The 23,278-nt window shown below is 38.4% G+C and overlaps 1 protein-coding gene across 1 annotated transcript in view; it reads right to left on the bottom strand.

Moving 5' to 3' along the window:
- Positions 1–23,278, bottom strand: part of FRAS1 (Fraser extracellular matrix complex subunit 1) — a 452,220-nt gene that overhangs the window by 99,435 nt on the left and 329,507 nt on the right. Inside the window, exons 36-44 of the mRNA XM_011966222.1 lie at positions 19,257–19,388; positions 18,068–18,193; positions 15,886–16,133; positions 9,766–9,914; positions 9,420–9,582; positions 7,519–7,654; positions 3,103–3,293; positions 1,947–2,100; positions 439–702 (exon numbers count right to left, since the gene is read on the bottom strand). Of these exons, the coding sequence (XP_011821612.1) occupies positions 439–702; positions 1,947–2,100; positions 3,103–3,293; positions 7,519–7,654; positions 9,420–9,582; positions 9,766–9,914; positions 15,886–16,133; positions 18,068–18,193; positions 19,257–19,388 (1,563 nt within the window). The remainder of the gene's footprint in view (positions 1–438; positions 703–1,946; positions 2,101–3,102; positions 3,294–7,518; positions 7,655–9,419; positions 9,583–9,765; positions 9,915–15,885; positions 16,134–18,067; positions 18,194–19,256; positions 19,389–23,278) is intronic.

Raw genomic sequence — 23,278 nt, 5'->3', positions numbered from 1 at the left:
TTCAATGCATGGTTCCCCAGCTTCCCCTCCATGCATTTTGTAAAAAAATAAGCATTTTAAAAATTATGCTATATTTCGTTATTTGTTTCCATGGGGTTTGTTGAATGGGAGTAAATGTTACAGGAAACCTGGGCCTAGGAGAAGTTGAATAAATTAAGATTTTTGAGGGCCCTGGAAATATTATAAACTCTTCTCAACCTTTTCTCAAATTCACAGACCTAGGCATCTGGTCCAAAGGTTTTTAGAAGTTCACATTTGTCACTAACAATTCTTGGTATCCCTAAAATAAGAGTTTTCCAAAACTCCAATCTCCCCAAGTATGGAACAGCTACTTTAAGATGCACCCACATCACTAACATGGAAGAAAGTACTGCATACTGGACAAAAAAGAAATAAGGATAGAAAAATCATGGCCACTCTCCTTTATTTCTGTGGTACCTGCTGAGAGCTGTAAGCCTCGGTTTATAGCCAAGTGAGGTGTGTCACTTGTAGGCAGTTCTATGTAGATCTTCATCCTCCCTGTGTCCACGTGGAGGCCATCAGTGAGAGAGAACTGGAACTCATCCACGGCCATGCCAGGGACACCAGGCACATACCCAACCAGCCCAGTTAGGATGTCCTGGTAGGTGAAGGTAGAGCCCTGGGCTAAAACTCTCCCATTCTCCAGAGGCTCAGAGGCAGTTTGCCTCTGGAGTAGATGACCTGAGGAAGGAGGTAAAGAAAAACAAAACAATGGTAGAATATATATCATTCCTGTAGGTGTGTATATACACACACACACACACACACACACACACACATACATATATATATGATTCAAAACATTGTCTGATTTTTCCAAGTAGTATGAGTCTGGATAGAATGTCAAGTGCCTCAGAGGCTCTTGGTGCCAACAGCTTAGCATTTTACATATAAGCACAGGGTGCTGCTCTGTGGCCTCATATACAAATAAAAAAGACAAAGTCCCACTTATCCTAGTTTAAAAGTCTCTTAAGGAGACACAGATGGATGTGGTAATATAGTGACTTACAAATCACATCTTCCTCCATGAATTCAAACTCACTTCATTATCTAAATCTTATTTTTTCCTTCTGCAAAGTGAAAATAGCACTCTCTTCACTCACTGTCTTTCTCTTAGGGCATCTAGAGTGAAAGATGGGACTATGCTTTAAATTCCTTTTCAATTAAGAGAGACACTAAGCATCTTTAGATTGAAGCATATATTTCTGTTTTCAAGGGTCATGTACCACATCGGGACAGTCAAAGTGCTTCATTCAAGAAAGTGAAAGTGAATGGAAGCAAGCTAAAATACAATGCCCAACAGTCTTTTCTGTTAACCCTTTATCTACAGCAACAATTAAATCTTTAAAATACCAATGAGCATTACGATGAATTCAGACACACCACTTGCATTCCAGAGCTTTAGCCAATAACTGGGGAGATGGCTCTTAAAAAAAAGAAGTAGGTAGAAGATCCCAAAAGTGGTTTTTGCATCTGGTTTAAATGAGGAAAAGTGCTTTTTTTTTTTTTTTTGCAAAAGTACAAGTTCATACAGACATCTAGTATGCGTCTACAAGGGTACATAAAATGGCTCAAGATTATCAAACACTGATGTCTACCCTGAGAAGAGGATATGGGAACTCTGAGAAGAGAATAGGCAAACTCTGAAAGCTTTTTGGCTTAAGGTTACATAGAAAAGCAAAAAAAAACAGCTGAAATAAAACTTCAGAGACACCAATTAATTGGGATTGAGGTTTCTTAAAAAACTGATGTCTACCAGGACTCCAAAAAATATTAGCCAGCTGTGAATTTGATTATACTATGATGCAAAGAATGTACCATATACAGGAAAAGAAAAGAAATAATCAATTGAAATATATGTGTTTATTCTAATAGCCCATCAGGCACCTCAATTAAGAAGCTTTACATAGCAGTTTGTGCCCTACCGTGGTCAGGCTTTCTTGTCAATGCAAAAATGAGCTCATTATCTGGGGTATCCATGTCTTGCAGGCTCAAAGAAGAATTGCTTATCACCACTCCTGAGCTCAGCTGTACTCGGAGGGGCTGCAAGGTCATCCTGGGAGGCTCATCATTCTTCCTCTGATTAAAGCATAAACTATTAGATCTCACACAGATATTTAAGAAGAAAGAAAATGCACATTATTCAGAGACAGTATCATTGCCACAGAAACGCTCACTGCCAAAATAGCATTTAATGTGTCACCATCTTTACTTCCCAAGCAAAATAGTTAGTTTGAAAAAGAGAGCAAGTCCAGGCAACAAAATGTCCCCTTCAACAGAAGCTGATGGACATTTCTTAAAAGTTTTCTCAGATATCTTCCATAAGTACAATGACCATATTTTCTAGACCAAAAATATGGATATGTGCTTTGACAAGTACAAGTATTAATATATTTTGAAGATAAAAGACCATACTAATTGAACTCAGAACTGTCTTAGAAAATGCTAAGCATATCACAGTACCTGTAGAAGGACACTATATTTGAAAGTGTGGGTCTCTAAAGCTGTCTCCCTGCCCTGGTGCCACTGACCCTTAAGAGTGCCGAGGGTCCTTTGCATTTTATTTTCCCAAGGCAGAGGGTATTTCATTCTGAGATTTATCTTCCCCTTCCCCCGTGTCTCTCTCTCGGTAGAGCAAGCCTGTGTGGTTGCTCAAATGAGAATAAATACAACGTCAAGGAACACATTTCTTTGATGTTACAATTAAATAAATAAATGCAGTAAAATAAGAAAAGGCAAATACGCATATAGAACCAAAGACAATTTCAGAGAAAAATAGACACATATAAGTTTTTATTTAAATATGTGACTGGCAAAGCATCTCTGACCTTCACAAACTATTTTTCATACCAAACAAAGAAATTTAATCCTGAAATGGAAATTTAGATTTCTAACTCAAGCCTTCTCCAAATGCCAACCTTAATTCTACAAGTTTCCTGAAGGCTATATTTTAAAAATGACCTTCAATGTTGAAGGTCAAATCCAATATTCTTTGCTTTTGAGTCCCTATAAAGAAAGCTCTCTAATGGTATGAAATATTGTGGTCAAGGGCTCAACCTTTCCAACTTCCAAAGACTTTACCTCAATGGTGATATTGATGCTGTGAATTTCTGAACGACTGGTTCCATCACTCACATAAAAACTAAAAATATCATGGGTTGGCTCAATGCTTTCATGAACACTCTGAAAGTAGTAAATGTAGTTTTCCAGGACGTCTTGAACAGGAAATGATGCCTCTAGGTCACTGGTAGTTTCAGGGCCAAACCGATCACCTGCATCAACATCAAGAGAGCATTTTTACCTTGATCTATCAATTCCTGCTTACTAGGCTGAACTAGAAAACAAGGGATCATTTTCAGCCAAAAAAAAAAAAGAAAAAAGAAAATGTATTTGAGGATAAAGTTGGGAGAGTGGGATAAGCACAAGACTAGGAACTGGAAGGCCTGGGTCAGATCTGTTTCCTCACTGACTATTTCTCATCTATAAATGGATATACTTGCCCTGCCATTTCCAAAAGGAATCAAATGAGATAAGATGCAAAAAAACTTACAATAATTTATATAACATAGAACCACTGGTTGTTCTATTAGGAGTCTCTGATCATAACATCTGTTACTAGGGCAAGTGACAATACAGAAGCAGAGATTCTACCTTAAGCTCCAGCCAGTTTCAAAACCATTCTATCTGGCATATCCTGCACGAGGAACCTCTTTCACCACATAAGAAAATGTCAAATGCACATCTTTTAATCTAAAAACATCTGCAGTGTTAACTGTATATCTTTTAATCAAAGAAACATCTGCAGCATGTTTTCATTGGCCCTCCCAATTTCTTAAGGGAACCTCTGCATGGGTCAGAGCCCAGCCCCTGGGATAGAGCACCAGGGCTATTGTGATGCTACAGGACCATTTAGAGTTCAGGTACCATTCAGACACTATGATGCTCAGGTGGGATTCAGGCACTGAGGCACTTGGCTACCACCATTCAGGTACTGAGATGCCCAGTTACCATTCAGAGCTCCACAGAAAATGCTGGCTCAGATTACCCTTCTTATCCCAACCCCAAACACTGCAAAAGGCCCAGGGGAAGAGTAAGCAATATCTAAATGATAGATGTCTTGTCTTTTACTTGATTTTAATTTAAGTCTAATTGATTGATTTGAAATTGTCACCACAATGTTATTCTAGAGAGAGGAGAAAAAGAAAACCCTTGTGTCTTCAAACATTCCCTGGATATACATCAACACAGAAAAATGCAGCTAGCAGATCTGAAGGCAACAGGCTTTCCCCTTCCCTTCTCCATGATCCTTTGCAATAATCAGATCATAAATTAAAAGACTATTAACTTCCTAAATTGTAGACAGTGTCATATTTATTAGAAATCATTTGAAAGAAGAGCTCAACACAATTTTTTTTCTTTAATGATGAATTTTCTTAAATTTTGCCACTCAGATTTTATTCCTCTAAGCACCAGAAGCTGAGAGAGGTCTAAGTGGCCAGTGACTCAATAATCATTAGGATATACAGTTCAGGGTTTCCAGAAGGAATGGCTAAAATTCCTTCCAATTTTTACTTTTTTCTTCAATGTATCACTTTAAATAGGAGAAATGCAGCTTCCTTATTTGAGTCAAAAATAGCCTTAGTAGTAGCTGGGCAAGGTGGCTCACGCCTGTAATCCCAACACTTTGGGAGGCCAAGGCAGGAGGATTGCTTGAGCCCAGGACTTGAAGACCAGACTAGGCAACATAGTGAGACCCTGTCTCTACAGAAATTACCCCCCCAAAAATTTGCCGGACATGATGGTGCATGCCTGTAGTCCCAGATACTTGGGAGGCTGAGGTAGGAGAATCACTTGAGCCTGGGAGGTCGAGGCTACAGTGAGTAGTGATTATGTCATTGCACTCTGACCTGGATGACAGGGCAAGACCGTGTCTCAAAAAAATAAAAAGCCTAAGTAAAGTAAATGATGCCTAAAAGTATACACAAATGTAATAGTGCCTCATTTCAAATCACTGGAGAACAAGCTATTAAACAAGTGAATCTGTCACTGAAGCTTTAAGCTCCAATCCTTTCCATTTAAAAAATGTTACCTTCTATTTTTGACATAAATCATTCTTATTAATGTGCTACCTGCTTTCTTAAACAGAGCATATGATGTGCAAATTAAATAGGTGTTGATGTACACAGGCGATCATTGTGAACATCCATTACTGCATAGCACTGGAACATAGCGATACCCAGAGGGAATCAAGGAGGGTCCTGTCTTGTTTGTGCCAGTCCTGAATGAATTCAGGCTCCATGCCATTAGATTTCATACCTAACAAAATAATTACTCTTTCTTTTCTTAGTGAAAACTAAAAGCTGGTTCTTTTAACAGTTTTTAAAAAGATGCTTTTCTGATCAGCTAGGTTCTGAATTTAGGTAGCTAGTTTCTTTTCTTTTTTGAGGCAGGGTTTCCCTCTGCCGCCCGGGCTGGAGTGCAGTGGCATAATCACAGCTCACCACAGCCTCAAATTCCTGGGCTCAACTGATCCTCCTGTCTCAGCCTCCCAAGTAGCTGGGACTACAGGCATGTGCCACCACGTCCAGCTAATTTTTAAATTTTTATTCTTTTCAGTGGAGACAAGGTCTTGCTATGTTGCCCAGACTGGTCTCAAATGCATGGACTCAAGCGATCCTCCCACCTCGGCCTCCCAAAGTGCTGAAATGACAGACTTGAGCCACTGTGCCCAGCTGCTAGCTTCCTATACATAAGTTACACGCAGCTCTAAACAGAGGCAGAGGAGCCTCTCCCATGGGGCAAGGGATGGGGTCTTCAGTTAATATACCTTGTGATAATTATTTTGCCCTCCTAAATGCTTTTTTGTTCCTTTCACGTTTATACCAATATTATTGGAGAGCAGCAGTTCTCTAAGTGTGGTCCTTGGGCCAGCAGCAATGGCCTCACCTGTGAGCTAGTGAGAAATGCAAATTCACAGGCCCACACCAACCTCCTAAAACAGGAACTCTGGGGTTGCTGCTCCAGGAAACTGTTTCACAACAGTTTCAACCCTCCAGGTGATTCTATTGCACCTTAAAGTTTGAGAACCACTTTTTAGAGAGACTGAAGCTTGCCAGAAATTTGACTTCTAAGCCAGGGGATAGTCCTCTCTATGGAATATCTCTGCACCTCCATGTATTCCAGGTTGACATAAAATCATGTTAGGAAGGCTTAATAAAAACCACACGGAGAGAAGGGGTGATTGGGGTAGATATCCTTTAATTTCTCACCTTCGCCTATGAGCTTCCTTCTGCAAGAAAGGCCACTTTCCCTCTGCCCAGGGTGATTCCTACTAGCCCTTCAGGTCCCAACTCAAATGCCACTTCCTCAGACTTTTCTGCCTTCCCAGGCAAAAGTCATTGCTTTGTCCTACTTACTCTCTCAGGGCTTTGCTCCTTTCCCTGTCCTGGCATTTTTCATTTATTGTAATTTGTCAGTCTTCCTATCTGTCTCCCACTCAAGGCACATGAGTCTGTGTCTTATCCTTACATCCACTTTATCTAGCACAAACATTTGTTGAAATAAACCTAATTCTGCAATAAACAGATCTGAGGCACACGTTGAAAGGCAAGGTGGGAAAAAGACTCAAAACTTCTACAGGAAAACATGAGACTACTGCTAAGTGAATTTCTGGTTACCAGGCTCCAATCCCAGGCCCCATGCTGGCCCCAGACGCCTGCAGTCAATGGCCTCGCCATGGGAGCTGCTAGCTGCATGCCAATTAGAGCCCAGCGCTGGTGCTTAGGCAGCTCCGTGCAGGAAAAGCAGCACAGCAACCTGCCACGAGCTGTCTCAACTGCCAGTCACAGCAGGTCTCAGGGGGCCACGGACAGTACATACCTTCTTGCCTGTCCTTCTCTGTGATAACCACCAGAGTGTTCAGGGCAGATGGTGGAGGGGAGGGCTGTGGAAGAGGGTGTCACAGACAGACAAGCTTGCATTTCAATTCATGTCATATATGTAGAAGGAGCTGAGACAGAAGCTATGGTTCAACTAAACTGCAGCTGCCTCACAATAAAAGGACAGGAATTTTTGCTTCCTGGACACTCAGTTCTGAGTATAATCCACAAGCCGTTCTGCCCCATTGCTGGCATTCCAAATCCCCTTTCCCTGCTCTGTTTTTTCCCATAACATTTATTCACCTTCTAACATCATACACAATCTTCTCATTCATTAGGTTTTTTATTTGTCTCTCCCACTCCCAACCAGGATCGAAGGCACTGTGAAGGGAGGGGGTTTTGTCTGTTGTTATATCCCTAGTGCTTAAATAAGTGCTCAGCACACAGAAAATGCTCGTTAAATTTTTGTTGAATGAATGAAACCTTCCTTCCTTCCAGTTTTTCAAAATGGTTCCCCTCCTCTGTAGTTCTCCGTCTCCATGTTTAGCTGGAAGCAAGGTCCTGCTCCCTCTCCCCTCCCTTCTCTCAAGGTCCTGAACAGTTCTACAGGAAGTGGTACCTGTTCCTGTGTTCTCAATGCAGCCATATTTGGGCAGAGCACTTAGTTTAATGATGGCATCTCCCTGGAGGTTGTCATCATCATCAGTAGCAAAAAAATGGTGAAATGAGAGTGGGGCTCTCCCTCCCTCGTCAACCTAGGAAAGAAAAGAATGTAGAGAGTCCTTGGTAATTTCACATAACCACAATAAAAAAGAGCTGGATTGCAAAGTGCTGCCCGGGTGACCTTCCAGCACCAATGCCGCTTCTTTGAGGAGGCAGACCCTCTACAGACGAGATGAGGAATGTGTATGCTGCTGAATCCAAGCAATCTTTTAGTGCCTCTCAAAGCTATAGTCAGACGTGATGACTTCTGTATCTCCCTTCAAAGTTGCACTTCATTCAGTGATGGATCTGGTTATAAAGCAGCTCTAGCCAATTCTAATCACCCACCTCAGTTCAGCTGCCTGCCAGGATGGCTGCCTTCCTTCCACATCAACATTCAAAAGCCCACAGCTAGAGAATGATAGATCCAGTTCTCCTGCAGATACTGTGAGGGTGACTGTGTCCTATAGGCATTCTCATCCAGAATAAAAGTCCTGTTTATTCTTTTATATTATATATTTACAGGTGTGTAGCAAGAAAGGTTCACCATATCTGAAAGCTAGTGCTTATCTTAATGTCAAGGAGGAAAATAAATCACTATAAGTAAAAGCAGTTGCTCAAACTGATTTTTTTCCTTTGGAGTTCTATTTTGTATGCTAACCCCGCAACCTGAGCCTGGTGTTTTTCTCTAGCCTGCTGGAGATGGTCAAGCCATTTCACCCTGAACAACTCTTGGCTAACTGTAGGAAGATCTATAAATTACAAAGGGGAAGGTCACTCTGACTCTGGGAATGGGGACAGTCCAAATGGCTTTTCCAAGGTTTTATGTAAAAATGGAAAAATGGGAGGAATATCAGAACCACTTAGAAATAACTTAGTTTTATGAATTTTCAGTTGCTCAACAAAACCAGAAAAATGCCTGAGCTTTTGGCATTATGGTATGTGCATACAGCAGGGAGGAAAGTGAATTAACTTTTGTGAAATCCCTACTACGAACTGGGTACTGTACTAGGGGGTTTCCATACTATTTTATTAATCATTAGAGAAACTCTTTATGTAGTAGAAAATGATAATATTTTAAAGACAAGAGCCAGGTATGGGACTACAGGTCCACAGTCTCACTTTCTAGGGAGGCCGAGGTGGGAGGATTGCTTGAGCCCAAGAGTTCAAGTTCAGCCTGGGCAACATAGTGAAACCTCCTCTCTTAAAAATAAATAAAAAATAATAAAAAAAGAATTGAAAAAAGACAAGGAAACAAACCATAAAATAAAAATATAAAAGACAAGGAAACTGAGGCAAAGAAAGATTAAGTGTATGGTCCGAGGTCACTTGGCTGATGAAAAACAGAACTCGTACTTGAACTCATGTCTGGGTATTCAATGATGAGAATGCATTGTATTGCTCTGCCCATAAAGGAACTGTCAGTATTATTTACAGTGCTAAGTACTAACTTGATTTAAGGAGTGATTCGGGGGCATTGTCCAAGTTTTAGTTGCTGCCAACATTAGATTGCAAACTCTTCAAAGATATATTCTTTTTTTATTTTTATTCCCAATACTAACAACATCTAGCATGGTGACTAGCACATAAATATTTGTTGACTAAATAATGTAGATATAATGATTTGATCTTCTGCATATTTATTTTCATACTTAGAAAAACACTCATGATTGAAAACCATGCATATCTTGATACCGCTGCTTGGATATTTTGGGGGAAATACCTGGCAGCCAGTTTAGGCAGAAATCCTTCATTTACATGACTACAGATTCCAGATCTCCATAGTACTCTCTGTTTATTGATCTGAGAATTGTTTACCGTGATAAGGTCAGCAAAAGCAATGACTGGAGGTGGATTTTCAGCAGGAGTGATCATGATGGTAAACATCTGATTATCCAGATGGTTGTGGTCCATGTCAGAGACAGAGAAATAGAAGCTATCAGTAACCAGATGACCATCCGTTTCAAACACAGCTGAGTATCTATAAAAAGCCAAAAAGAATAAAACGAATAAGCCACGATGACAAGTCAGGTAAGATGGCTGCATCGTTGTTTAAAAATGGGGCCAAACTAATATACTCTTTCAACAGAGCTACAACTAGTTGCTGAAATATTTTCATATAAGTTTTTAAGAATCTGTCAAATAATATGAAGTGATTATGTACCTGATTTTCTTGTTATTGATGTCTTCCATTGTGAAATTGGAAAATTCTGAGAGTTCTTCCACCTCAGGTCCTGAGGTTCTTAAGAGAGTACCATATGTGGGCAGGTAATTTAACCGAATCCAGATCTCTGGGTCGGGGGAAGAATCATCCTAATCAGGCAAATATGAGGCAGGACATGAATGCACATTTGCAGGAATAAACACTTCCAGTAGCTAAAGATCTATTGGTACTTCTCTCTCTGCTAATTGGAAAAGTCTCTTTCCCTTTGTCATAAACAACATTATTTCAAACTACAGTAAAAATCCCAGTGTTTATTCTTCCCCAAATTTCTCTTTGATAACATCTTTTTCTAAGAGTAGCTCAAGGTAAGAGAAGGGAAACGCACTTTAGGTTCATGGCATAAAACAAAGAGATGCCTTATTGTTATCAATACCATAAAAGCTGTCAAAGATTTTATTTTTAAGCTTTTAGTAAAAAATAAAACTTAATTATCTATAAGTCATCAACCTGTAAACACAGATGTAGGATTTTTCTAGAGTTTCTAAGAATGGTTTGCTTCTAAGAAACAGGCAAATTTTCTTTATAACATATAATACAATGATAAAATTCCATGAAACAAAAAAAGTTATTTAGCTTAGCCAATGGCTCTCTTTAAGCAATATTCAATATGATAAAATTTTAAATTAACAAAAGAATGTATGAAGTCATGGATTTCATTTTATCAGCACCGAATCTATGAATGTTCACTTCCAAGATGCCTAATCTTAACAAAGACCATTTCTCTTTCCTTCTACATTGTTTGTTGAGAAATAAAAATGACTTTCTCCGTTACAACACGGACAATAACAATGTCTTAATGAACAATTTCCTCTTTCTTCAAGAATATTTTTGGAAACATCTGGGAGGCAGGCAACATCTTCTTATAAAGTTTCCCTGAGTCATTCAGTTTTTAGGGCTGTTGATTGTGAAAATGGGGGCACTCTACCCTTTACCACATCAACAATGAAAATTAATGTTGCATGGTCACTTGTACTTTCAAAAGCAAATTTTCATGCTATGTTGTACAGTTAGTTGAGGTATAGGATCACGAATGTCAGTGCAGACACCAGGAGGGCGGGGGGCCAACAGGTTTTAGTCTGTTCTCATTTCTATCCCCAGAGACCTTTTAAAGTTAGTAGTTGAGAGTCTCAATTCAAGATCACTGAATTTTCCATATTTCCTCATATCACTTGACACTAGCAAGAAAGGAACCTAAAATTCATCAAAGCTGCAAGACTTCAGAAAGTTTTCCCTATATTTATGTTCTTTTAAACATTCTCCACATGGGTTATCAAATACAATATGTAGACTCCAAAAGACTGCTTCCTAATATTACTAGGCATTCCCTCCGAGAGAGACTTTTAAAAAGAGTTTTAAGGTGTTGTCTTCTGAATTGCTGATAAACTACAAGGACAGAGCTCCTGGCTCCTACTTAAAATGGATAACTTCTAAATTTCACATTGACAAATTTGACCAAAACACTACTTTATTTCATGGCAGGCATATCTTACTATGTATTTCAAATCTCATATAACTGCTAGGTTTGAAAAAGTGGGAAATCAGCTAGACTTTTTTCCTGAAAGTACTGTCATGATTTAAAGAAAATCACTATTTTAAGATATCCCAGATATTGGAGGTACAAAAAATGTATAAGAAGACAGACCTTGTTCTCATGTAACTTTTCTGTTCAAAGACCTTCTTATCCCTTTTGTATTAATTTATTTTTTCATTTTCTTTTCATTATTTTTACATCAATGAACCCATCATTCAACACGAGGACTAGAGCTCTGAGAATAACTAACATTTTATGTATGTGGCCCTTCTTCCTGTCTCTGAGCCTGCCATCACCCTAAATCTTGTTTCTTATTTTCTTGAATTTTTAAAAATAGCTCAATGTATTACCACAGAATACATATTTTTAGTTTTTTTAACTTAGAAATATGAAGTTGACTTTACTCTTTTGCAATTTAATTTTTAAACTCAATATTAGACTGCTAAGATCCATTTATATTGTTGGACGTCACTATAATTCATCCGTTTTGAGGTTCGCTAACATTCTGTCAAGTCGGTAGACCACAAGCTATCCATTATCTTGTGGTGGGCATTTGGTTTGTTTCAATATTTTCACTGTTACAAATAGTAGTGCTATGAACATTCTTGCACAAGTCCTTTGCTGTGTATGTGAAAGTTTCTCTTGGGTAGTAATCTAGGAATCGAATGGTTAGGGTATATGAATAATTATCTTCACATGGTAATGCCAAATTCCTTCCCAAAGTGGTTGATCCAGTTTACACTCCCATCAGCAAAGTAAAGAACATCCTGTGAATCCATTGTCTTCCCCACACTTGGTATAAAATGGTATATGGTTTTAATATGCTTTCCCTGACCACTAATGAAGGTGAATATCTCTTCACATGTTTATTGACCACCCGGGTTCCTCTTCTGTGGAATTCCTGTTCGTGTCTCTTGCTTATTTTTCTACTTGATTATCTTTTTCTTCTTGATCTGCAGGAGTGTTATATTTCCTTTGTTATTTTTAGTTATATATTTTGCAAATATTGTTTTCTCATTTGTAACTGGCCTGTTTGCTGCCTTTATGGTGTGTTTTGATGAACACAAATTTAATTTTTAATATAGTAAAATGTACCAATCTTTTATAGTTAGACCTTTTTGTTTCTAGTTTAAGATGTTCTGCCCTTCCTTAATATCCCAAAAAAATTCACTTATATTCTACAAAGATTTGTAAAATTTTACTTATGGTTTTTCAGTACTTCATCTCTCTGGAGTTAATATCTGCATACGGTGTGAAGCAGTGTACAAATTCCTTTTTTTGTCACATATAATCATTTTGTGCAGGTCCATGTTTTAAAGAGTTTCTCCTATTTCCACTGCTCTGGCTTGCTATTGCTTTTTTGTTTTTTTGTTTTGTTTTGTTTTGTTTTGTTTTTCTTGAGAGAGTCTCACTCTGTTGCCAAGGCTGGAGTGCAGTGGTGTGATCTTGGCTCACTGCAACCTCCACCTTTTGGGTTCAAGCTATTCTCATGCCTCAGCCCCCTGAGTACAGGGATTATAGTCACACACCACAATGCCGGGTTAATTTTTGTATTTTTAGTAGAGACAGGGTTTCACCATGTTCCCAGGCTAATCTCAAACTCCTGACCTCAAAAGATCTACATGCTTCGTCCTTCCAAAGTGCTGAGATTACAGGCATGAGCCACCGTGCCCAGCTAGCATCTCTGTTTTATATTATAGTTCCATGTGTGAGTCTGCTTTTGGATTATCTGATATATTCCTCTGCTACACTATTTTAAATGCTGTATATTTAATACATGTTGGTTATCTGGTAAGGTAAATCCCTTTGCCTTCCTACTATTCTTTTTCAGAATATTCATCATTTGTTTTTATTTGATTGTTTGTTTGTTTTTGAGACAGGGGCTTGCTCTGCCATTCACCCTGGAGCAAGTGCAGAGTGTAGTGGTCCAACCAAGGCTCACTGCAGCCTCAACCTCCTGGGCTCAAGCAATCCTCCCACTTCAGCCCCCAAGTAGCTGGGACTATAGGCATGAGCTAACATGCTTGGATAATTTTCATATTTTTGTAGAGACAGGGTCTTGCCATGTTGTCCAGGCTGGTGTTCTTTCTTACATATTTTAGAATCAGCTTACTAAGATCCATAAAAAGTCCATTAGGCTTTTGATTGGAACTGAATTGAATTGAAAGATTGTTTGGCGAGGGAACTGATGCCTTTTCAATATTAAATGTTCCTACTCATGAATATGGCATGCCTTTTCATTTATTTAATACATTTTAAACGTCTGTCAATTAAGTGTTATAATTTTCCTGTAAAAATACTGCCGGTTTTTGCTAGATTTAGACCAAGGGACATGCTTTTTTCTTAATGTTATTATGGTAAGATCTTTTTAGTTACATTTACTGGCTGTTTTCTTTTCTTGCTTATATATAGAAATGCTATTGCTGTCTGTTGATCTTATATCTGGCCCCTTGATAAATTCTCCTTTTTTTCTAATACTTTTTGTCAAGAGATTCTTTTCTACATAGTCAGTCATAGCATCAATTTTCCCTAGAAGTTACATAACTTTTGCTACATTTACTCTTAGGTATGTAATATATAATGTTAATATACACAGAATAATATTTTGAATAATTTTATTTTTGGCTGGTTCATAGAAATGCTATTACTATTTTAAGATTAATTTTATCCTCCCCATATTACATATGAGAAAACTGAGGCCTGGAGAGTTTAAATAACTTGCTAAGGGTCACGATGCTAGTAAGTGGTGAGCTTAGATTAAGATCCATCCATTCTAACTCCAGAACCCATACTGTTCTTTTCCTGTTTACTCGCAGTACATAGCAAACTGTATATATAAAACCACTGCTAAGAAGCAAATTACACAAAATCCAACTTTCGCCTTTTTGTCTCCTCCAACATCGTATCACTCTCTTCCAGTTAATAACACTTAAACTAAGAACAGACTCATCTGTTCCTAAATCTTTATGCTCTGTCCCATTTGTGACTAGGATTTCAGATGGTTTTTCCAATCTTTCTAGATGTTCATGGAAAACTTTCTAACTATGCATATCTGGAAAAGTTTTTCCATGACTCTTAGTACAAAATTCTTCTACAACCCTCAGAGAAAGTTAGTGTATAACCTACCTAAGTCTTCAAAATGTATGCTATGCTTTCAGCAGGCTAGAATAGTTCTTTTGGAGTTTTTCTGCTCCGGTGAGTAAATTCACATTCAATCAATTTCTGAAAATACATGTTCAGTTGCCAATGGGCTTGCAATTTGATATGCAGCTTATAATATGCAGTTAATGGGCAGGAACTGCTCCTGGAGCGCTATTTTGGACTGTGAAACATTTTTCAAGCCTTGGTGATCTACTGATTAAATCTGAATTCATACATTTTTATGAATTCACGAGTTTCAAAAGATTCAAAAGACCATAACTTACAGTAAAAATCACCTGTCAATTAAAAACAAAAAACAAAATCAAAGCTTTTCTGAAACTAGAGTAGACCCGTGAGAAGAATTAGGGTGGAATGCATTTTCCTATAACTGAAGAAATGACCATTTGAGGGGAAAATCTGCGTAAAAACAATTGTTCCCAGGCCAATGCTTGATCTTACATGCTGCTATTCAGGACTACATTTTATAGTGGGATTCTTCAGCCCAGAAAAGGGTTAGTTAAAAGTATATGGCATTAAAAAAAAAAGTCTAGGTCATTAGTTGGAACTTTAAGATTAGTAAAGGAAAAATTCAATATGATTAGCATTCAGATAATCATTCTTCCTTTCAAGGCATTGTAAAAACTAGTCATTATTATGTTTACATAGAAAGCACATATCTGCTTACAACATACATAACTGCAAAATAAAATTAATCATCCTCATTATCCTTAGCTCCTGAGGTAGAATCAAAGGAAGAAGATGAGTTTAATTACTCAGGATCACTTATAAAGTCAGGGCCAGACCGGGAAACAAACCCGAGTCCTTGATCCTCTCCTTGGCCCCCCCAAATCACACTGCTTCTTGTGGGGCACGAGAAGGAGGGTGAGTCAGTGAACTGGCTGGGAAATCTGACAGAGAGGCACTGCCGCAGGGATTTTTCAGCATTCCATCTAGACTAGACCTGAGACAGAAACTGATGACAAGTGGGCTTTCTCTCAGGGGCCGTGAAACATCATTACCTATTAGTCATTGATCACATAAGCTCTAAAATGTTCTTTTCCTAAACTTCCCATTGGAAATATAATAGATGGAGCTTAAACAATGGGGGCTTGGGCTTTTACAACACTGGCCCCCTTTCCTGTTGACAATCACCCATCCCTACACATACTCATTGTGTTTTCTCATTCACTTGTCTGCTCATGAAACACTAGGAGAAGCAGGATAAAGAGTGTAACTACTCCTAAGAGTAGAAGGTAGGGAAGTTGAGAAAAAGGTTCTTTACGTGACCATATACCTGCTGCCCCAAATATTCAGCCATGGCGTTGCTGTCCAGTCTGCCCCATCAGAAGGTGTGGTGGAGAACAAGTAGAGCAAATGGAAGAACTTACCACGTAAGCAAGGTGTGACCTAGTGATTATGGCTGTGCTTTTACTGGCAACAGTAATGCTTAGAGAGGAGCCAGCAGCCAGTCGAGGTCCTTGGTCTTCTGACAGGGACACCTCTACTCTCACTTCCAGCATTGTCACCGTGAGGCCATCTGTGACTGAGATCTCCATGCTGTCTTCTCGGGCAGAGGAACCATCATGTATATACTGTAGAGCATTTTTCTCAATATCCTCATAGGTGAAAGTGTCACCTTCCAAGAATGAAACAAATTGCAAACCAGTTGCTTCTGGGAATAATGCTTTTCATTATATAGCACCTTTGTTTTCAGGATTTTAAGGTTCATATAGGATCATAAACTTAGGGGGGTACAAGCTAATCCAATCACTCACCTACTATAGGATTCCCTTTATACCACCCTTGAAAAAGGGTAGTTTCTCCTTTAAGACTTTTCAAGGTGGGAGGATCATTGTTTTACAAGGTGGCTAATTCTACTGAAGATAGTTCTAGGTTTATTTTTAAGTTCTTAAGTATATTGAGCTAAAATCTGCCTCTATAATATCCAGTCATTATTCCTATTTCTAGAAAAATAAAGAACAAGCCTCTATTATTTATGACAGCTCTTTTGGAATCTTATCTTGATACTGAAAATTTTTTGAAAAAGTTAAGAAAATAAATTATACTTGATGAACCTTTAAGAAGTCTTTGCTTTATTTGGAGTTTTTAAAATTAAAAATGAAAAAATATACTTGAAGTTGGAAACCTAAACTGTGCATTCTAGAGTACCAATTCATGATAAATTTGATAGGCATTATGTAAAAAAAAGTTCAAGTTCACACACCTTTATGGAAAATGTGAATAAATAAAATTTAAAATATTTTTTATACAGCAGGATTCATTTTAGTATATAAATACTAAAGCTTCTCAAACTTCATGGAACCCTTTTTATGAGAAATGCCTCTTAGTGCCATGAGCCCTAATGATTTCATGGAACACAGTTGTGAAATTGCTCTTCGTGGATATTATATTCAACTCTATCTTTTGATAGATTATTAGTTCTAATAGTTAGTGCTATGTAATGAGATTGAATAATTTACTCATTCTCTCTATTCATCTTCTAAGCCTTCTGTCTCAACACTGTGTTAATGTATTTTACTGGTGCTAGTGGCATTATGTCCATAAAAAGGTAATAAAACTAACTTTTTACCAATAGCTTTAGATCTTATATGTTAACTGCACAAATACAGATTAAATGCAATGTTCAAGAAATTAGACAATGACTGTCATGTTCCTAAAATAGTTCCCTGGGAATGTTTCAAATCTATTCTAATGACATTTCTTTAGTTCAGTAAATTTTTGAGTCTACCTTTGTGACTCCCAAATGCTTACTGGTTGTTCTTTAAAATTCCATTTACCATCAATGGCAAAGATTAGCCCACCAGTGATATTCGGGAGAATGGATTACTGCATCTCTAAAAGGAATCATACAAAGGTTTTGAGAAAGTAGAGATTGTTGGAAGAAGAGATAGCATCCAGAGGTGGGTATTTTGAAAAGGACAATAATCACTTCAATGCATAAGAGCTGACTATTAAAAAATTAGATACACTTGTGTCCTTTGTGGTTTTCTGTACCTTCTAAATAATGAACATATATTATTTTTTATAATTAGAGGAAGCACAATAAGAATTATTTTGAAAAGCTGATCACATTACCACACTGTTACATCTTATAGACAATACTTCAAAAATGTGTTCCTTTTTTTAACAGATGAAGATAGACGTAGTTAACACTATCAGAGTCACAGTGCTAAAAATATTATGAAGATTTACATACCAAATTAAGACAGATTCATCTCCATGAACAGTGCTAGGAAAGTGGCAGCTGATCCCTCATATGGTGTCACTTTGAATGCATTAACTCCAACTTTCAGAAATCACCCATTTCACCTATAGTTTAAGGAATTGGCTTCACAGTGTTCAGGGTGGGGCCAGGGGCAGGTGTGGGGCAGGGGTGGAAGTGGGAACAGGACAAAGTCTCAAATATCAAAGCCAGTGAAACTCACACAAAAATGAAAAAGCTCCTCATTGTCTGTATCACAAAGACACTTTGCTCTTGTCTGAGACACATACAACTGATTGTAGAGCAAAAAATCCTTCAAGCAGGTCAGTGACAGAGTGTGTAGCTACCTGTGGCCATCGGCCTTCGGAACTCAGCTGTGTGCTTAAGGAGCACACCATGCTGTGGAGGTCTCCGAAGCTCAAAGAAGAGTTCTTCAGGTGCTGTCTCAGCGTCTCTTACTACCACCTGAAGTCCTACAGCAAGGAGAAGGAAAGCGTGGTGAGAGAGAAAGCATACATTAAAGATGATAGACTCTGTATATATTAAAGCCACAGGCCAGGCTAGGAGTCATACTGTGAATAATCTGATTGTTATCAGAAAGTACTGCTTCATTCCAATCAGGTACAAAAGAGTGAAAACAGATAATGCAGTCAATTCCTGCACTGCAAGTAGGTTCTTCCAAAAGTTCACATAAGGTAGTTCTGAATTTAGAACACCTTTTTTCTTCCATACAAATGACAGCATGCACAGAGGAAGACCACAGCTAGGTCAGCCCTGAGCAGCTGGGTTAGATTTTCTTCCAGAAAATCCTCCTATAAACTGTTTGGCATTTCATTGTTTCATCCCTTCTTATTTTTCTAAAGCTACAAAGTGAGCAATGATCACAAAGGTGAGGTGTAGGGTTAAAGTGACAGTCGTCTTTGTACACGTGACTTATTTGTAAGTTTGGTAATAATTAATTTTAGGCCAAAACCCATAGGTAGAAACTGGATAAGGATCTGTAGAACACACCTAACAAAAATCACAATACCTACTGTTTATTAGTAAAATATTTTTGATAAAAGAATACATTTCTAAAGAGTAAATTCACTAATTAGTACATATAACTATGTACAAAATAACTGGGTCAACTCTAGTTCTTCACAACTTCTGAAGCTTCTTGTGACCTGTCATTTCTCCTGCTACTCTTCACTTTCTAAATAGAAACAAGAGCCACCATTGAAATCCCGCTCCCCTCTATGTTCTTCTCGCCGCTCTATTACTTTATATTTTAGTGATGGCAACAAAGCAAACTCCCAGAAAATCAGTTCTGTGTTGTGTCCCACCACTGATCACTGGCCTCTGAAGGCTTCATTTCCTTCTCTCTGTGTGGCTTCTGTTTGCATAGAAATGGGCAGGAAGAAGGATACAGGTAAGAATGCAGGCAACTTCTGGAAGAGGAGTTTGCTTTTTTGGTAACCATCAAGAGGTTTGGAGAGGGGCAGCAACATGATCCCATTTCTAAAGCCATGTTTCTATCAGGCTCCGAGTTCTTACCTACAGAAGTGCTGCCTCCTGGGCTGACCGCCAGCCGTGGGGCTGTGACCTGGAACACTGGCAGTTGCTGATCACTGGGAAGTAAGTGAATGGTGAGGACCATCTCAGGACTTGTGTGTTCTCCATCCGAAACTAAAAAGGATAAATGCACACACACACAGACACACACACACACACACACACAGACACACACACACACACACATGAATCAACTTGTAGTCTGGTCATCTTCAGGCAGTCTCCACAAATATGTAGCTAGAAACTTTTTTACACTACTTTAACCTTTGAAGAGATGCTTACAAATGAAGAAAGCAAGCAAGCAAGACACTGTAAGCTATTCCTTTTTCTAAGGATAAGAAAAAAGATAAGGAACCACAATAACAAAATCATTCTAAGTAGTTACTTACACAAAAAAAGGTAATCTTGATAAATGTTAGTGGAAAGGAAGGTAATACAAAATCTGCACCTGTAGATGCTACTGGTAAAGGCTTTTGATTATGGAAATATTACTTGATTCAATTCATTCCCTTAATATTCCAAATAAATATTTTCTTTCATGAACTCTTTTGGAAGTGGCATGTCTATGTCTCATTAGAAAAGAATATTTTTTAAAAGGACAGACAACACCCATACCAATGTCTCTAAGGGCATTAGTTTGGAAGTAAGCAGATCCATTTTTACTTGATCATGATGCACAATGCCATAAATAGTGAGCAAAACAGTGACCTTAAGATTTTATTTCCCTGGATTTTTGACATCCAAATGAACACTCATCCCTGAGGGAAACATGAGAGCAGAATTGCCTCACCCTTGATGCTTATTTCTGCTTTTCCATAATTTAACACCCTATCTTTTCCCTAAAAGCCAGTTTTGGAGGGATATTTGCATCTTCAACTCATCAATGTGTTTATCTGTAGTGGTCTTTAAGAAAGCTGCACTGTCAATTATTTTAAATGTGTGATTAGCTTGTCTATGGGTTGGTTATGAGAAACTGGTTTCCTTCCTCACTTTCTTCTGGACTTAGTAAAAAGCCAGCAAGAATCTTGCTTAAACAAAGTCAAGCATTGCTCAGAGACTTGTAGTAATGATTCTGTTCAAGTTTTAGATTTGTCTTTTCCTTGAGACAGATCTGAAAGATATGGTTAAATTTTATAAGGTACACTCCACATCTTGGAGATGTTCAGAAACAGCCCTATTGAAGGTGAGACGACATTATCTATGTGAGAATGAAGGTTTTATGGTTCTGGTTATTCAGACAAGTGTCAAAATTATTGTCATTGCTTCTTTAAGTTCAATCTCCTCTCTAAGTCTTCAAAAATAGGCACAGATGGTCCTTAATTATTGGGGATTTGGTGACAAGCACACAAACTTTTTCATAAATTTTAGTGGATTCAGGATTCTCTGAGGTCCCTGTAATTTAAGAAATAATTGCAAAATGCAATCTTATTTTACTTTACATTTTACATTAGTTTTATTTTTGAATGGGAGTCTTAGTCCATTTTCTGCTGCTTATAACAGAAAACCTAAAACTGGGTAATTTATGAGAAGAGGAATTTCTTTCACATATGAAGGCTGGGAAGTCCAAGGTTGAGGGGGTACATTTGGTGAGAGCCTTCTGGCTGTTGGGGACTCAGTGAAGTGTTACGAGGCAGTGTAGGCAGTCATGTGGCGAGGAGGCTGAGCTTGGGATTTTAAGTCTCTCATTCTCTTTTTAGAAAGCCACCAGCTCTGCCCGCCCCCTGTGATTAACCATTAATCCACTAATCCATTAATGATTAAACCATTCACAAGGGCAGAGCCCTCAGGTTTCAATCACCTTATAAAAGCCGTACCTCTCAATACTGCCATATTGAGGATTAAGTGTCAACATGAGTTTTGGAAGGGACATTCAAACCATACCAGGGAGGAAGTCCAGGAAGCTTTCAACATCCTTATTTTACATGAGGAGAGAAAAGGTACAAAATTAAAGAGCTTTGGTCACATCATACAGCTGTTTAGTGTGACCAAGGCATACTCTTGCCTCTGTCAGTAAGTGGAAAAAAGCTATTTTCTGGTGCATATTACATAGCTAGCTATCACTTGGGCACAGGGTTTTGCAAGCAATCATATAAACTTCCAATCAAAATGTCAGCAATTGCATATTCATGCCTCTCTTTAAGGAATGTCTCTAATTTCTTTGAGAAACAGGTAAATGCCTTTTTGGGCTAAATGCCCCTGTGAGCGCCACTTGCCCTAAGTGTGTTCCTTGCTCAGAACCGCTCTCCAGAGCTTCTGCACTTGTCTTCAAGTCTGTCAGGTCTCAGGAACATCAGCTTTCCTTCTCATGTCAGCTGATTCACCAAAATGGTGGTTCCCCTTCATTCTACAAATTAATGTCAGCTCTTGGGCTTTTTCCTGCCTTTTTCATTAACTGTCCAATTAAAAATTATCTCTCACAAAACTCTCCTAAAGGACATGGCTTTCTACTAGATACCAAGAGTTTTTCTTCTTTAAAATCAACAAAAAAGGAACTTCTGGCAGAAGCAAGATAATTTAAGGTCAGCCCAAGGTCTAGTCCCATGGGACTGTATAATAGGTTCAAGGATCATTTAACTTGAAGTCCTAGACAAGTTAATTGTTAACCCTTCACCTACTCAAGCTTTCAGGTAAGAGTTGAGGACTGGAAACCAAAATGGCATACTACCATGACACTCACTTTTCATAATCAACACACATACATGTCAGACCAAACTAGCTATTCCATGCTCATGTCCTAAGTCAGAAACTTGTATTAAAATCCTGATTCTACTGTCTACCTGCTATGGAAATCTGAGCAGATCATCTACTTTTTTTTTTTGAGACAGGGTCTCACTGTGTCACCCAGCTGGAGTGCAATGGCACAATGATGGCTCACTACAGCCTCAACCTCTCCAGTTCAAGCGATCCTCCTACCTCAGCCTTCTGAGTAGTTGAGACTACAAGGAGTATTACTATGTGCCTGGGCTAGTCTTGAACTCCTGGGCTCAAGCAATCCTCCCTCCTCACACCTCCCACAGTGCTGGGAGTATAGGTGTGAGCCACTGTGCCTGGCCAGGTTATCTACTCTTAATAACTTTCGGTATCCTCAGGTTTAAAATGCTCAAAATAATATCTGTCCTTAAAATATCGGTATAAGATTTAAATAAGACAATTTTTATTGTAAATTGCTTTATAAAATATAAAAATCTGCTATATATCATTACTGATTGTATGAATTATGTAGAGGCCTATGACTAGAAATGAGCTGATACTGGGTTCATATCAACAGTAACACAACACTGAAATTTACTATTGATTCAAGTGTGATTTTTAATCCTCACAGAAGAAAGGAAGAGCTAGGAGTTACAGAGAAGAGACCCTACTGCTAACATTTTTCCCTCCATGAAATGTAACAGGGCGCATGGATGGTTGAATCTAATGGAATAGTCAATCCCATCTAAACAGCAACTTAACGATGCTATTTATGGTCAATCATCCTCACTCTAGACCTAAACAAGAAAGAAACTTATCCTATGTGGCCAAGCATAGGTACCAGGTCTGACTCTGCTTTCGCTGTTTGGCATCCTTCTTCTATTGCACCATCAGCTAAAACTAAGAATGCAGAGGTCTTCCACACCCAAGTTTCTCGACTCACCTCTGGGTAGTAAGCCTTTTCCCTCCAGTAACAAGGCATTCCATGAATGGCTCTATTCAAGATTTTTATACAACTACTGTGTATTAGCTAAGTGTAATAATGATTATGTAGCAACAATCATTCTTGGAGCTTTACATTTATTATTATTATTATCCCCATTTATGAATGAGGCATTCAGGCACAGAGATGTAAGAAACTTTCCCAAGACAAGTTGAACCCCAGGTTATCTGGATGCAGGGTTTAGGATCTTAATTACTATTAACTCTTTAATGGATATTAGGACACATTGAAATTGGGCTTAAACATTAATTTCTTTTTCGTTTTTTTTCTTGAGATAGGGTTTCACTATTGTCCAAGTTGCAGTGCAGTA

The sequence above is a fragment of the Mandrillus leucophaeus genome, unplaced genomic scaffold (assembly GCF_000951045.1).
Source record: "Mandrillus leucophaeus isolate KB7577 unplaced genomic scaffold, Mleu.le_1.0 Scaffold75, whole genome shotgun sequence".
Taxonomy (NCBI): Eukaryota; Metazoa; Chordata; class Mammalia; order Primates; family Cercopithecidae; genus Mandrillus; species Mandrillus leucophaeus.
Note: the sequence above shows the minus strand (reverse complement) of the source record. Positions and strands in the feature narration are given on the sequence as shown.